This window comes from Danio aesculapii, chromosome 15 (assembly GCF_903798145.1).
Source record: "Danio aesculapii chromosome 15, fDanAes4.1, whole genome shotgun sequence".
Taxonomy (NCBI): domain Eukaryota; kingdom Metazoa; phylum Chordata; class Actinopteri; order Cypriniformes; family Danionidae; genus Danio; species Danio aesculapii.
The window spans coordinates 6,932,491-6,949,124 of record NC_079449.1 but is presented as its reverse complement, the minus strand read 5'-3'; the positions used below and the strand labels follow the sequence as shown (position 1 = coordinate 6,949,124).

At 37.0% G+C, this 16,634-nt stretch overlaps 1 protein-coding gene across 1 annotated transcript in view; it reads right to left on the bottom strand.

Moving 5' to 3' along the window:
- epha4l (eph receptor A4, like) overlaps window positions 1-16,634 on the bottom strand; it is a 100,267-nt gene that overhangs the window by 43,230 nt on the left and 40,403 nt on the right. The window contains exon 4 of the mRNA XM_056473947.1: window positions 3,231-3,386. Within this exon, the coding sequence (XP_056329922.1) occupies window positions 3,231-3,386 (156 nt within the window). The remainder of the gene's footprint in view (window positions 1-3,230; window positions 3,387-16,634) is intronic.

Sequence of the window (16,634 nt, the reverse complement as noted above, 5' to 3'; positions counted from 1 at the left end):
TGCCAATGTAATAAAAGCGGTGTGTTTTTTATTTACATATAAAGATTACTACTATAATAATAATTTATTATAATATAGTGGTTAAGCCACTTTTTGGCAAAATAACCCAACAAATTAGTTATTTTTATAACCCAAATTGTTGGGTTAACCTTATAAACCCAATGGATTGGGTTGAAATAACCCAACAGAAGGTCGGTGCCAAATTGACCCATCTATGGGTTACCTGTTGGGTTATTATTAACCCAACTGTTTTAAGTGAGCACCATTTCTCAGAATTCCTGAAAATATTTAGTGTTCAACAAACAAAATAAAGCCCGGAAAGAGTTGAAACCTCTTAATAGCAAGAATATGGTGAATTCTCATTTTTGGGTGACCATACCTCTAAAAATCAATGACTACGTTTACATGGACATCAGTAATCGAATTATTTGCCTCAATCTAATTAAGACAATAATAAGATTAAGGTGCTTATAAGAGTTGCTTTTTGACCACGCTGTCACCACGCTGTCCACATTTCCTCCGGAGTTTTAAGCAAGTTTAATTTTTAATTTGTCAACTTTAACTGTAGTTTGGCACTTTCGCTTTCATTCGGGAACATTTCATGCATGCCCCCTGTGACAAACGAGATATTGGATGCCACTATGAACTGCTGGAAGAGTGTAGTTTTAATGGAATTTCATACCGCACGCTGAATGGGAGAAAAAAAACCTTCCGCATTTCTCGATGCAGGTGTTTGTGGTCTGCACTGACTCGGTAGGTGCAGAGAATAGTGTCCAACAGCCGTGTGTGAATGGGCTATCCTGTTACAAAATGCGGCGAAAAGTACTACATGACGGTAATAGTATGATTGCGGTGTTTACATGTCTGTACTGCACTTCAATAATGCGACTAAATCGGCTTACTCCACATGTCTTAATTCGATTTCTATTTAGTTCGATTCTGATCTTAATCGGTTTCAATTAATCAAAAATCGCTGTTTACATTGTAGACTCTTAATCAAAGTATTGTCTTAATCGCATTAATATCAGATTATTGGCGTCCATGTAAACGTACTCAATGTTTAGATTTAATATTACAACTGTTAACCAAATTGATAATACATGTTTCTTGAGTAGCCAATTTGCAAATTAGAAAGGTTTCTTACGGATCATTTAACACAGAATACATTAATAATTGAGATATAATTTGTTTTATCTTTTATTATTTGTTTTTTTTTACTTTTATTTGTTTATTTATTTGATTTTTGACCAAATAAATGCAGCCTTGATGGGCATACTGTAAACATATATATGATTAGCCCTCCTGAATTATTAGCCCTCCTGCATATTTTCCCCCAATCTCTGTTTAATGGAAAGATCTTTTTTTCAACACATCTATAAACAATAGTTTTAATAACTGATTTATTTTATCTTTGCCATGATGACAGTATGGTGACACGGTGGCTCAGTGTTTAGCACTGTTGCCTCACAGCAAGAAGGATGCTGGTTCAAGTCCCTGTTGGCTCAGTTGGCATTTCTGTGTGGAGTTTGCATGTTCTCCCGGTGTTGGTGTTGGTTTCCTCCAGGTGCTCCAGTTTCCCCCACAGTCCAAACACATATGCTATAGGTGAACTGAATAAACTAAATTGGCCGTAGTGTGTGTAAATGAGTGTGTATGGGTGTTATATGATTACATTTACTTTTCTTTCTTCTTGGTTTGTGTACTTATGCTAGTAGTATTATATGTACTCTAAAACTTTCCATCCTCGTTGAATGGAAGGAAAGAGATAGAAGAACGGAGAGAAAAAACTAGAACAGAAGGAGAGGACAAACAGCGTCTGTTCTGTGAAGAGATAGAGCCGGTCATTAGTATGGAAAAGAGAGAGAGAGAGAGAGAGAGAGAGAGAGAGAGAAAGAGAGAGGACAGACAGACAGCTGGTAGAGTAAGACTGATACTGTCTCATTTAAATTCATTTATTTGATGTGAGGAACATCTGCTGCGTATACAAGGACGTAAACAGAAATAATTACATGCTCATGCACTGCATATCATTAGGATTTTTGCATTCATTCATTCATTCATTCATTCATTCATTCATTCATTCATTCATGTTCCATCGGCTTAGTCCCTTTATTAATCCGGGGTCGCCACAGTTGAATGAACCGCCAACTTATCCAGCACGTTTTACGCAGCAGATGCCCTTCCAGCCGCAACCCATCACTGGGAAACATCCAAACACACACTAATTTACACTCATACACTACAGATAGTTTCACAGTCCAAACACATGCGCTACAGGTGAATTGAATAAACTAAATTAGCCGTAGTGTGTGTGTGTGTGTGTGTGTGTGTGTGTGTGTGTGTGTGTGTGTGTGTGTGTGTGTGTGTGTGTGTGTGTGTGTGTGTGTGTGTGTGTGAATACGAGCGTGTATGGGTGTTTCTCAGTACTGGGTGGCAGCTAGAAGAGCATCCACTGTGTGAAACATATGCTGGATAAGTTGGCGGTTCATTCCGCTGTGGCGACCCCTGATGAATAAAGAGACTAAGCCGAAGGAAAATGAATGAATGAATAAATGAATATTTGTTTACTTAAAAAAATCTGCTCATTAAATAGAAACCCCAATATCTGGCCACATTAAGGAATGTAATTGAATCATTTTTTTAAACACCGATGCAAAACCATCATCGTAGCAGTGTCCAGTGTCTGTTATACCATTCCTACATTTTCTTTTACATGTTTTATGACTATTTTATTTAGTTTTTTTAGGGCAACAGTATCTCCACATCAAAAGCTACTGGTCAGTCCATGATTCAATAAACATCTGAAAAACAAATCACTTATAGAACAACATCCAAGCACGCTACAGAGCTGAACAGAGCAGTGGCTTTACTTTATATCCACAGAAAAGAAAGATATCCAAAGACGCCTTTCCAAGTTGTAAAGAAATCTGTGTTTCTGAAACTAATGAAGACCGCAGAAGTCAGTGATTTACTTTAATTATTTAACCTGAGATCTTTACTGTTCCAATATATTATCAATGTACCTTAGTATAAAATATATAGTGTTCAATGGGTAAAAATTAGTTTTTACCCAGACATTTAAAAAAGATTGACATATTTTAGAGCAGTGATCATAATACTGTGATTAAGTGAAACCGTGACATTTTTACGCTATGTTATCATACAATCAGAATCTTATACTGGCACATGCACACACTTCAAATTGGCGCATGTGTTTGTGTTGAACTCACGTGTGCAAGGCATGGCAGCAGGATCCGTCTCTGATCTGTAATATCCTTTGTCACAATCGCAGGAAGTGGCTCCTTCTTTCACCGAGTAACTGTGCAGTGGACATTTACGACAGCCCACGTCTGAGGAAAGAGACCTGTAGTAGCCCACCTTACACACTGCAGCAGAGAAAAGACACGAGTCACAGTGAAATTAACATTTGTATTGCTTTACTGAAGACTGTAGTACTTAATAGAAGTCATTTTAAAGGGATAGTTCACACAAAAATGAAATATGTTATTTTTTACATTTGGCTTGTTTCAAACTGATTTCTCTTCTCTGTTGAACAGAAAAGAAGACATTTTGAAGAATGTTGGAAACCTGTAACCATTAACTTCAATAGTATTTGTTTTTCATACTATGGATGTCAATGGTTACAGGTTTCCAGCATTCTTTAAAATATTTTCTCAAACTGGTTTGGAAGTTAAAGGGGAGTAAATGATGGCAAAAATCTGCTATATTTTATTATTTGTACTTGATTATGGTAAAACATTGAATCAATTTGCACTTTTTTTCTTCTTAAAGGTTCTGTGGTGCTTTGAAATGTGCATTTTTATTCAATGTTTGATGTGATCTCAACTGAAAAAGTTAAGAGAGGGTGGGACAGAGTAGCTCCTCCCCTTTCACAATAACAGCCAATAGCATTGTTTTTTATCACAGCTCTGCCAGTGAGAGCAGGGTTGAGATCAAGTGCATCAAATGAAAAGCGAATGACAAGTGTCTTCAAGGGGGCGGGACATGAAGATACTAGAGAGCATTCGATTGGTCAGAAGATTTGATGAGAAACTGAAGGTATGAGGTGACATGAAAAAAAATGTTGATCGATTTAGGCGGAAGTAACAAACTAAAAGCATTAGATGTTTATATTACTTTTGCATCTTTTAAACATGAATTTTGTCACTGTTTTGAGAGCACAAGTTAATATATAAGCTTAAAACTAACAGACTGAAACTAACATCTAAAACATTTTATTTTAGGGTGCTTTCATGCCTAAACTTTTGTTTTGGAACCTGGTGCGCTTCCCCTGTTAGCGCAGTTCATTTGGCATATGTAAATTCAGCAATCGCACTAGGACCATGCCAAAACAATCGGCCCGAGATCACCTAAATGAGGTGGTCTCGGCTCAATTAAAATGAACCCTGGAGCAGATCGATTGTAGTGAGAAAGCAAAACGATCCAACGAACCAGGCTATATCAGTGTATTATGGACATGTAATAGGCATATATGACTTTATGAAGAGAGAATGATGAGTAGAGCGGGATGTTATCATTTCTACCAGTAAATGTGCATTTCATCTTAAATACAAAAGAGAAAGCAGAGAGCTGTTTATCCGTTAAGAAAATTGACCGAACTGCAGTCTTGGTTTATCTGTTATTTCTCTCTATAACGTAATGCCTATAGTGCATAGTTCTAGCCAAAATGTAGGTCTTACCTCTGATATATATTTGGTGACTATGTCTGTGGGTGTCACCATTCAAAATTAAAGTGCAGCTTTTTGCTTATGTCTTATTGCTCATTGTCATAAATTAAAATAAGGATGCATGACAGATGAGTGGGACTCGGTCAAACTTTGCCGTGTAAAAGCGAACCACACCAAGAACAAAGAGCAACATTGTAACAATTTTAATCCCTGTTTCAGAACAAAACAATCGATCTAAAGGTGTGAAAGCACCCTAAATTTCATGGCACCTAAAGATGCTGTCTATCATGGTGCTATAAGGTTCTTATCAGATTGTAAACCCTCAACTCATCATTGTATCATCATTTGTAAGACTTCAATAGCATTAGTTTTTGTTATGGAAGTTAATGGCTACATGTTTCAAGCTTTCTTCAAAATATCATCTTTTGTAATGTAATGTAATGTGAATTTATATAGTGCATTTATTGTGTATGGCTATGCACCCAAAGCGCTTCACAATCATAAGGGGTGTTCTCTCCATACCACCACAAATGTGCAACATCAACTTGGATGATACGACGGCAGCCGGCAGGACAACGGAACCAGAACGTTCACCACACTAGCTATAGGTGATAGAGCCAATTCAGTGGATGGGGATGATTGAAAGGCCATGATCGTAAGCGCCGATGGAGGAAATTTGGCCAGGACACCAGGGTTATACACCTACTCTTTACAAGAAGAGAAAAGAAGAGAAGAAAAATCCATGGGATTTTTAATGACCACAAAGAGTCAGGACTAGGGATGCAACGATTATCCGGTTTCACTATTAACCGCGCTTTTATTTGTCACGGTTAGTTAACCGTAAAGGCTTCTCAACACCGTGTTTCTGCACGGAACAAAACTGCGGCAACAGTTATGCCAACTGTGCGCTAGTTTGTACACCCAGACTAGTAACAACGTTCACTGGATTATTGCATTTCCAAGGGAGGGACGCGACGCAACGTGCTCATGATTTCCAGGCGCACATAGGGAGCGGGAGCTTCTGTGACCGCAGGAAATGCAAACAGCTGAAGTTTGAGGAAGACGCAATGAAAAGTACACAGGTTTGCAAATCTACCTATAGTTAATGGCGCTGATGAGCGCGATCATGTGGTGAATGTTGATCCGCCAGCCGAGAGAGTGTTTTCGAAGTACTGAAAGACTCGTAGTGGATCAGTTGTTTAATGGCCTGAATCTAGATGCGTTGCATTCACTGTGTGTTCAGCGCAAATGGCCGCTAAATGTAAAATCTAACACTTTACACATCATTGCCAAAGAAGCTCAACTTTACTAAGTTTAAACTGAAACTGCAGCTCGACGAAACGGTACTGCGGCGGTGGTCATCGCGAGAATCCTGCTGTGCCCCATTCATATATTGGGCCGGCTGAGTCTCGCGTGCTTTTCCACAAACAAGGAAAAATGTAAATCAGCGCATAACGAGACTGAGCATTTACAATGACACAAACCTAAATCAAAACCTTTAAAGTGTGACAGAAGTGAGACTTTTCTTCCTTTCTTTTGTCCGTTTTTTATTTTTATTTTTCTATTTAGTTACTGATAATGACTGCTTTGCAGCTTTCAGCCTTGAGTTGAATGATTTATTATAGTCTTACGTTTATGTTTTGTAGCAGAAATATTATTTATTAAATTGACATGCATATTAAAACAATAGTGCAAAAATATATTTCTTATGCTTCATTTTAGTTTGATGCAAACCATAATTTTAGTTTTTATAATGTAACAGTAGGACTTTTTACAGCAGATAACTCGCATTCAAGGCAGCATGATAATGAGAAATGTAATTCACTGCTGATATTATTGTCATCTTCGTCATCATTAATATTTTATAATTATTATTTTATAAGTTATTAAAATTAGTAAGTTGTTTCTGTTTTATGTTAGTCCTGATTGATGATGTTTTTTAAATACAATAAATCCATTAATGTGCAAGTTGCAGTGGTGCTTATTCATTTTTGCTGGGTGCTCCTAAATTTTTTATGGTGCTCCTAAACTTTTGAAGTTGGGAGCACCGGTGCTACCAAGTAAAAAAAAAGTTAATTTCAAGTCCTGCATTAGACAAAGAGAATTTTTCAATTTTTTATTTATTCTTATTTTTATTTATTCATTTTCAGTGTAAAATATAAGGATTTTTTAAATCATTGATTTCAATCACTACTAATTTAGAAAATCAAAGAAATGCATAATAATAGTGAAACCATGATTATTCCTTAGACTATAATCGTACAACCAAAATCTATAATCGTTGCATCCCTAGTCAGGACCGCGGTTTAACATCTCATCCGAAAGACGGCGCTCACTGACAGTATGGTGTCCCCTTCACTTTAGTGGGGCATTAGGACTCACACAGACCGAAGGTCTCCACCAGTTCCAACAGCAACCTAGTTTTCCCATGTGGTCTCCCATCTAAGTACTGACCAGGCTCAGCCCTGCTTAGCTTCATTTAGTAACTGGTCTTGAACTGCAGGGCGACATGGCTGTATTTAAAAAGTAGAAGGAAACTCATAAAGGTTAAAATAAATAGTGAGTGCATCTTCATTTTTGGGTGAGCTTTCCCTTTAAGTTCTGTGTAAAGCAGTGAATATGTTATGGAGATAACAAAATACCTATGAAACCCCATGTGCATGAATCAAACCATCATAAAACATTATTAAACGGTTCCATTATGAAATGATTATAAAGTGCATAAGCAGACAATGATTGAATATGATAATCCTCCAGTTTTCCATGTACTGATGCATTTATGACGGAGAGAGAGCCGAGCCAGGAAAGGGAGGCGAAACCCGAAGATGATGAATAAGGCATACTGGGTGTTTTCCCAGCATGCACCAGTCACCTTTTATTCTCCCGTCCATATGTCTTAAGGATCCGCCTCACACATCTGAGTAAAACATGTTTTGGCATCATAAATAAAGAATGCGCGATGTTTAAATAATCTGGAGAGCGGTGTCCTCCTACTCCTGAAACACATCTCTGTTTTCCATCTTCCTTATCACTCATTTACGTGCAAACACAAGCATGCGTGGAGAGCTCTCCTGCTCTGTTTAGACGTCTGTGTGCGTATGGATGAAAACTAGGAGGATGAAAGATGCCTCAGACTTTACTATAAACGTCTATCAGACTCCAGAGAGCAAACAGAAAGGATGGGAACATGAGGTCACTGTCCTGCTGGTATATGTAATAAATACAGTGTATTATAGTGACATTTATTAATTTTGATTCATTTATTTCATTAATAAATGCTGTACAATTATTGTTCAGAATTAGTTCACTTTAGTAAATACGTTAACTAATGAAACTTTATTGTAAAGTGTGACCAATTCATTACTTGATGTGCATTCATGAGCATCCATGAAACCTTTATTTTGCCATTTTGATAACTTATTTCCACCATTAAAGCATTAATTCACCACAAATGGGCTATAAATTTCACGATTTCATGATTACCACTAGTAAAAATGTCAGGCTAAATAATTAAAATAAATCATTAACTCCTGCTGTCTTCAATAGTGTTACGAACCGTACACTGTTTGTTCTTTTTGTCTCTCTGAATCTCTCTCTCTTTCTCCCCGACCCGTCATATTCACAGGTACCGCCTACATTTGGAGTACTATTGGCTGTTAGGACTGGCAATCATAATGAACTCTATGATGATTTGTATTCTCTTTGCTAATCACGATCGGCGCAGAGAGCTTTAAATCTGAAGCGTCAACGAGAAGAGATCAGCTGTTGTTGTTTGACGTTTGGCGTGTTGTCTGTTTGGTGGTGTCCGTATGTTTTTAGCTGATACTAATGCTAGTGATGGTGAAACGAAGCTTTCTGAACCAGTGAAGCGCTCAACTCAATTGTATCGGAAAAAGATTCGTTACTCAAAGCTTTTTAAATCAGTGCTCGATGAGGACCTCTTCTGGTTAAAGTGTGGGAAAGCACTGTGTTGCAATAATGTCAAATGTTCACAACTGACCAACTCATTCATGTAGTAATACAACAACAGTAATATAAAAAAATTACTCAATTACTGTAGTTTTTACACATAAGGTATATTACTTTACACCACTGATGACTGTAGTAAACACCAAGGTATTCAAAAGTATTTACATTTATCGTATTCCAACTAGTCCCATTCTAAGCAGGGATTGAACCTGCAATTCCTGCTCTAAAGAGGAAGCTATGTGAGTGATGCTTTTGGGTTACACTTGCCAGCTGCCCTCCGTTAAACACTATACTACGATATGCAGTGTTTTTTTAAAGATAGTTGTAAAAAATATGCTAATACACTTTAGTATGCTTCAAAACCTTTTTACTATAAATTACTATGGTATTTTAGTTTAATTACTGGTGTATGGAACCGGTGCAGTGCTTTGAAACAGTAGAAATGTATCTTATAGACGCCTAATCTCTCTCTATACACTTTACTAACCCATGGGGGTTTTAAACCTTTGAATAAAAATTCGACGCGGTCACGTGGGTATAGGTGAAAATGAAGCTTCGGACGTCACTGATCATGTGATGATGGCAAAACGAATGAAGCTCCAGTACACTGCTTCACTGCCAGATGTATCGTTTTTTTTGATGCTTCGAAGCCTCGGCGCACAACGTCACATCACTAACTAATGCTGACCTGTTTGAATTGTCTGTTGTTAAAGTCCTGTCGTTTTGTAATATCGGAGTTCACGACAGATGTCGTATGTCTTGCACATTTTTAGCCTACTAATGCTCCACTCAAAATTCACGATGACTTGCAGATAAGGGAGACCTGGAACAGCATAGTAAGTCACATGACATAAATACTTTGCCTACAAGATTATTGATGTGTCGACACACTAGTTAGCGAAGTGTGCTAATTTGTGATTTAGTTTTTTAACTAGAGTAAGTTCAGAGCGCATCTGCGATGAAGACTTTTCTTTTCATATTGTTATTTTCTTATTTAGAGGATTGGGAGGAGATTAGGGGAATGTTCTTGTTAGAATTATTTCTTTGATTTACAAGCGCAACATTCAGTTCCCTCTCCCGTTTGTCTTGGTTTTTCAAAATAATCATTATATTATTATTGTTTGTGTATATTGTAAATATGGTTTGAGGGAGCATTAAATCTCCTGTGATGCTAACTTGTTTTGTGTTTCGCTTGCCACCTTTACCACTAGTTTATTCTTTTGGTCATCTCAATGTTACTCCTTTTAATTTCCCATACATATTTCCATCAAGAGTTGTAACAAATAGTTTCAAAAATACAGATTTCTTTACAACATGAAATGGCATAATTATCTTTCTTTTCTTTGGCTATACAGTAAGCCACTGCACTGTTCAGCTCTATAGCATGCTTAGATGTGAGGGAATAGCTTTTGATGTGGAGGATCCTTAAGCTGAAAAATAATAATAAATAAATACACAAAAAAAAAATAATAATAATAATAACAATAATTAAATAAATAAATAAAAAAAAAAAAATATATATATATATATATATATATATATATATATATATATATATATATAAATATATATATATAAATATATATATATATATATATATATATATATATATATATATATATAAATATATATATATATAAATATATATATATAAATATATATATATATATATATATATAAATATATATATATATATATATATATATATATATATATATATATATATATATATATATATATATATATATATATATATATATATATATATATATATATATATATTTTGTTTTTGAAGTATGATTACTTAGCATTTAGTTTATTTCAGAAAACATCACACAGTGTTAGTGTGTGTGTGTATGTGTGTACAGGTTTAGCTGTGTGGGCTCAGTTGTCCTCACATATATACAGAAGAAGACAATAATCATTTAAAAACATAATTTAAAATGCTTCGAAATAAGCCAGAAGATGTTTTATTAGTATTGGCACTTGTTTCTGTGAGGCCATAAAAAACATTAGCCTAATATAAAAACAATGGAGGTCTATGTAAGTGTGTGTGTGTGTGTGCAGAGGTGTGTGAGAGAGAGAGGGAGCAGGCACTAAGCTACCAGTGTCAGAACAGAGCTCATTATTATTCATGACCCTTCCAAATATGGTCAAGTTATAGCTTCTGATTCTATAGGGGTATTTTATGGTGTAATAAATGAGCATATAAAGTTGTTGTTTTTCTGGAGAATTTCTGGACTATAAGCCAGATACAATAGAAGTCAGAATTATTAGCCTCCCTGTTTATTTTGTTACCCATTTTCTGGGCAAAGAAGAATAAAATCAAAAGGGGGGCTAATAATTCTGACTTCAACTGTATCTACTGTATCTTCTATGTACAATGTACAACAGAACTTACTGAATCTATGCACTATATGGCACCTTAAAGTCCGTTTGTCAAATGCTTTTGATTTTTCCAGTAAAAATGGCATTTCAGTCTTTCACAAAAGACTCCATCCACTATAGTAGTCTTCTATAACTCAACACAGTAGGTTTTGCAGTGTTAAATGTTGCTAGAGTAAAGTAAAACCCAAGAAAGCAGACAGAAAAATAAACCCTCACTGGTCTGTCAGATGCTCCTCTGCTAATCCTAAAGATGCGAACAGACCCTCGAACAGATTATCAGCATCAAACTCTAATCTCGGCTTCAGATTGATCCAGACGTGCAGAAGATAGCCGGAAAAAAGAGGAAAAAGAAAACCTCTCTCATTCACTCTCCCCACTGGATTTAATCTTAACTCGACAGGGACAAAACCCTGCACAGACGTCCAGACACTGACTCTGTGACAAGAGCCTCTCAGATAAGGAGACAAAGAAAAGTGTCTTTGGTTTCCAGCACACATTCCAGCATTGCCTGATATCCGCAGGACGAAGAGCAGGTTTTTCACTCACATTTCTGACCCTCAAATCAACGTCTTTCCATTAGCGAGATGCTGAGAGACGGAGGAGTCGCATCAGTGGGTGGCCAGATCATTTCTGAAATCCTTCAAACACACACTGAGAGACAGCCAGAAGATGCTTCCAGAGGATCTTGTAGTTTTATTAAACAACATCCTGAACATCTCTGCCTTTTCTCTTCTTTTCTGCTTTGATCTACTCTACAGCAGACGGCGAAAAAAAATGCTTTTCTTACTTAGATTTTTGGTCTTGTTTCTAGTCCAAATATCTAAAAGTTCTTAAATCAAGAAGCATTTTCTAGACAGGCAAAAAGATTGTAATTTTTTCAGAAATAATATGCCAAAACTAAGTGAGCTTAACCTAGAACAAGCACAATAATCTGCCAATGGAGTAAGCAAAACAATTAGGGATGCACGATATATCGGCGGCCATATTGATATCGGCCGATAAATGCTATTTTTAATGTTATCGTTATCAGTGCGATATCAAAATTAGGCCGATATCTTTAAGCCGATAGATTACGTAATTCTACAGAACTGCCTGACTTAGCATGCTGGGGTTGAACTTTTGTCCAGTCAACTATAACAGAGCTTTTCTCACATTGTTTATTCCTTCAAAGTTCATCCTTTCTTTGTAAGGTATTGCTGTGTGTTAATAACCCAGTAAGTAACCATATTCTTATCATTGTAGATATGTTTGATAGAGTGCCATTGTGTATTTTGGCTTAAATGGCCTCAGGAAACGTGTGAAATGTGTTTAAATGTGTAAACATAATAGCAGCAATGCACACGTGCTAAACAACTCATTGGGTTGTTTGTAAACTACGATGATTATTTGTTCTTATCAACGTTTTGCTTGCCATTTGTTGTTGATGTAAGATTGTATTGCGTTTGATTGGCATATTTATAATGACTATAATGAGCGTACGTGATGGCTATCACTGCGCACACACACACACACACACACACACACACTAAGCCAACAGATCCTTCACAGCAGCAGGGGAGACGTGAGCCAGTCACTGAATCCAGCATAGGGGTTCTCAACCGTCCGCCATATTTTGTCTTTATATTATGCACTGTGTTTGTTTGTCATAAAGTCATCTGTGCTCAATTCTCAGAAGTTGTATCAAAATCTGACTCCTAAGTCTAACAATAGTGAGGTGCAGATATTGAATAATCAACACTGCATCATGTAATCATTATGCAAGTTACAACATTATAATTTCTTGTAGCCAAATGATTTAAACTCTTAAATATTGAAATGTTCACATGCCTTAAAGGGATAGTTCACCCAAAAATGAAGACTTACTCACTATTTACTCACCCTTAACTGGTTTCAAACATTTATGAGTTATAAAAATATCTTCTTGTGATGATTGAAACAAGTGAAGGGTGAAATGAAAATGGTTTAAAAGTTATTTTTGGGGAGAACTATCTCTTTACAAATGCATGCAGTAGATATATATTTTACTCTTTTATGATTAAACTCTGCGTTGGTTATTCAGTGCATCCAGAAAGTATTCATATCGCTTCACTTTTTCCACAGTTTTTTATGTAACAGCCTTATTCCAAGATGAATTAAATAAATTTATTTCCTTAACATTCTACACACAATACCCATAATGACAATGTGAAAAAAGATTATTTAAAATTGTTGCTAATTTATTAAAAATAAAAAACCTATAAATAAATAAATCACATGTAAAAGTATTCACAGCCTTTGCCGTGGAGCTTAAAATTGAGCTCAGGTACATTCTGTTTCCACTGATCATACTTGAGATATTTCAGCAGCTTAATTGGAGTTCACCTGAGGTAAATTCAGCTGATTGGACATGATTCGAAAAGGCATACACCTGTCTTCCAATGAGCACAGCGGCCTCCATCATCCGGAAGTGGAAGTTTGGAAACACCGGGACTCTTCCTAAAGCTGGCCAGCTATCTAAGCTGAGTGATCAGGGGAGAAGGGCCTTAGTCAGGGAGGTGATCAATAACCTGATGGTCACTCTGTCTGAGCTCCAGCATTCTTCTGCGGAGAGAGGAGAACCTTACAGAAGGACAACCAATCCACCAATCAGGCCTGTATGGTAGAGTGGCCAGACGGAAGCCTCTCCCTGCCTGGAATTTGCTAAAAGGCATCTGAAGGACTCTCAGACCAAAAGAAACTAAATTCTCTGGTTTGATAAGACTAAAATTGAACTCTTTGGAGTGAATGCCAGGCGTTACGTTTGGAGAAAACCAGGCACCGCTCATCACCAGGATAATACTATACTAAAAAAAGTGGTGGTAGCATCATGGTGTGGGATGTTTTTCAGCAGCAGGAACTGGAAGACTAGTCAGGATAGAGGGGAAGATAAATGCAGCAATGTAGATACATTCTGAATGAAAACCTGCTTCAGACTACTCTTGACCTCAGACTAGAATGACGGTTCATCTTCCAGCAGGACAATGACCCAAAGCACACCGCCAAAATATCAATGGAGTGGCTTCACAACAACTCAGTGAATGTCCTTAAGTGGCCCAGCCAGAGCCCAGACCCAAATCCTATTTAACATCTCTGAGAGATCTGAAAATGGCTGTACACCGTTGCTTTCCATCCAACCTGATAGAGCTTGAGAGGTACTGCAAAGAGGAATGGGCAAAAATTCCCAAAGACAGCTGTACCAAGCTTGTGGCATCATATTCAAAAAGACTTGAGGCTGTAATTGCTGCCAAATGTGCATCAACAAAGTATTGGGCAAAGGCTGTGAATACTGATGTACATGTGATTTCTCAGGTTTAAAATTTAACAAATATAATCCATTTTGGAATAAGTCACATAATCTGTAACATAAAAAAAATGTGGAAAAAGTGAAGCGCTATGAATACTATCGAAATGCACTGTAATCAACTATAATCCCAATGCAGCATTGCATGTCCTGTGATGCGACAATTGCGGATGCACATTGCGATATCGATGCTGAAACGATATATTGTGCAGCCCTAATATGAAGCAACAAATGCTTTTTACTCTACAAAAGGACATTCATGTATATACTGTATTACTGTAACAGCACTATCCTTGTCAGAATAACAGAACTCAATAGGAAGACTTCCTTTAAAAGAAATAGCAAGATAAATGTGCGTGTGTGCGTGCGTGCTAATGACAGTTTGCAAAAGACCAGGATTTATTTAAGACAGAAACATCAAGATCAGTTTCCTCTCCTGAGGGCATGGAAGATTTCACTAACACACACACACACACAAACGAAAGAAACATCAATTGGCTTCTTGTCTCACGGTCTGGCATCTGTTGTTCTACATGCTTCAGTCACTAATTAACAATTACACAGGACGGCTCCATCAGTGTGATTGATGACAAACATGCGGAGGGCGGCGGATCGCATTGATTGATCACTCACTCGCTCCACATGTTGACCTTGACCCACCCTGAGGCCGACAACACTAACCCATTCAAAACCAACCCGCTTCACCTTAACTAACTCCACTCTCATTCTCAGAGGAAGCCGTCCATCTCCTCCGAGCTAGTAATAATATTAACCTGGACAAAAACAAATCTCATTCAACTCCTGATGGTCATGTTGGATGCTTGGGTTCTCATATGGTGTCCAGAAGTGTTAGTCTAACTCAATATTGAAATCCTGTAATCATTTACTAATGTTGATCTAAAGACTCAGACTTCGGTTTATCTTCAGACCACGATTGAAGCTATTTTAATCATTTTGATGCTTTCGTAAATAGTAAATGATGACAGAATTGGACTGAGTTTGTTAGAAGAATGTTGTTGACATGTAGCCATTGACTTCCATAGTAGGTAAAACATACAGTAGTACTATGGAAGTCAATGACAACAGGTTTCCAACATTCTTCTAACAAACTTACAGTCCAATTCTGTCCTCATTTGTTGCGTCACAAATTCTGTCATCATGAGTTTGTTATAAGAACACTGTTGACATGTAGCCATTGACTTCCATAGTAGGTAAAACATACAGTAGTACTATGGAAGTCAATGGTTACAGGTTTCCAACATTCTTCTAACAAACTTACAGTCTAATTCCTTCATCATTTGTTGCGTCACAAATACTGTCATCATAAGTTTGTTAGAATAATGTTGTTGACATGTAAACATTGACTTCCATAGTAGGTAAAAAAATTACTATAGAAGTCAGTGACTACAGGTCTCCAACATTCTTCAAAATATCTTATTCTATGTTCAACAGAAAAAAAAAAGAAAGTCAAATTGGTTTAGAACAAGTGTCGAGTGAATAAACGATGGCAGTATTTTCATTATGGGGTGAACTATCACTTTAACTATACCAAAGACTATAGAACACACAAGACATGGGTCACTCGCATAGTTTTGAATGGGGAAATGTGTAACAGTCAACATGGCGAATGAAGCCCCGCCTTCTAGTCCAAGAGCCAATCAGCAATCGCTATTGACTGACGAGTCTCCGAGGGAGGGGCTCGGACCAGATGAAAATTTCTGCAGATTTGGTGATACAAACATTTCGAAATGAAACTAAAGAGACAGTTGTTGTTTAATTTTATTGTTGTTTTCTAAAATGAAATCTAATCGTAAGCTTGACAAGCTATTTTGGAGAATTTCCCCTCTCTCCATAGACAGAATACCAGAGCATGCTGCCTGAGAGGCGTTTCAAAGATGGCCGCCGAGTGAAATGACTTGCCTTAAGTGGACTTTACTATACATTCATTTATTCATTCATTTTCTTTTTGGCTTAGTCCTTTTACAGTGTTTCCCATAGGTTTACAGCTTTTGGGTGGGGGTGTTGACGGAGCAGCGTGACTGTTCAGACTGACACCAACACAAAAAGTTTTATTCATCTAATAATTCCAACCAGCTTTTAGTGAACTTGCAATATTATCAACACAGAACTTTCAGTTGTTATATGTAAAAAGGCCTAAATACATGCAGGGCCATTCAAATATACTGCTCATCTCCAACTCTTGACAGCAGATCTCTCAATGAGTGCGGGATTTGTACTCGCGATATCTTTACTGCTCAATTCATTTAACC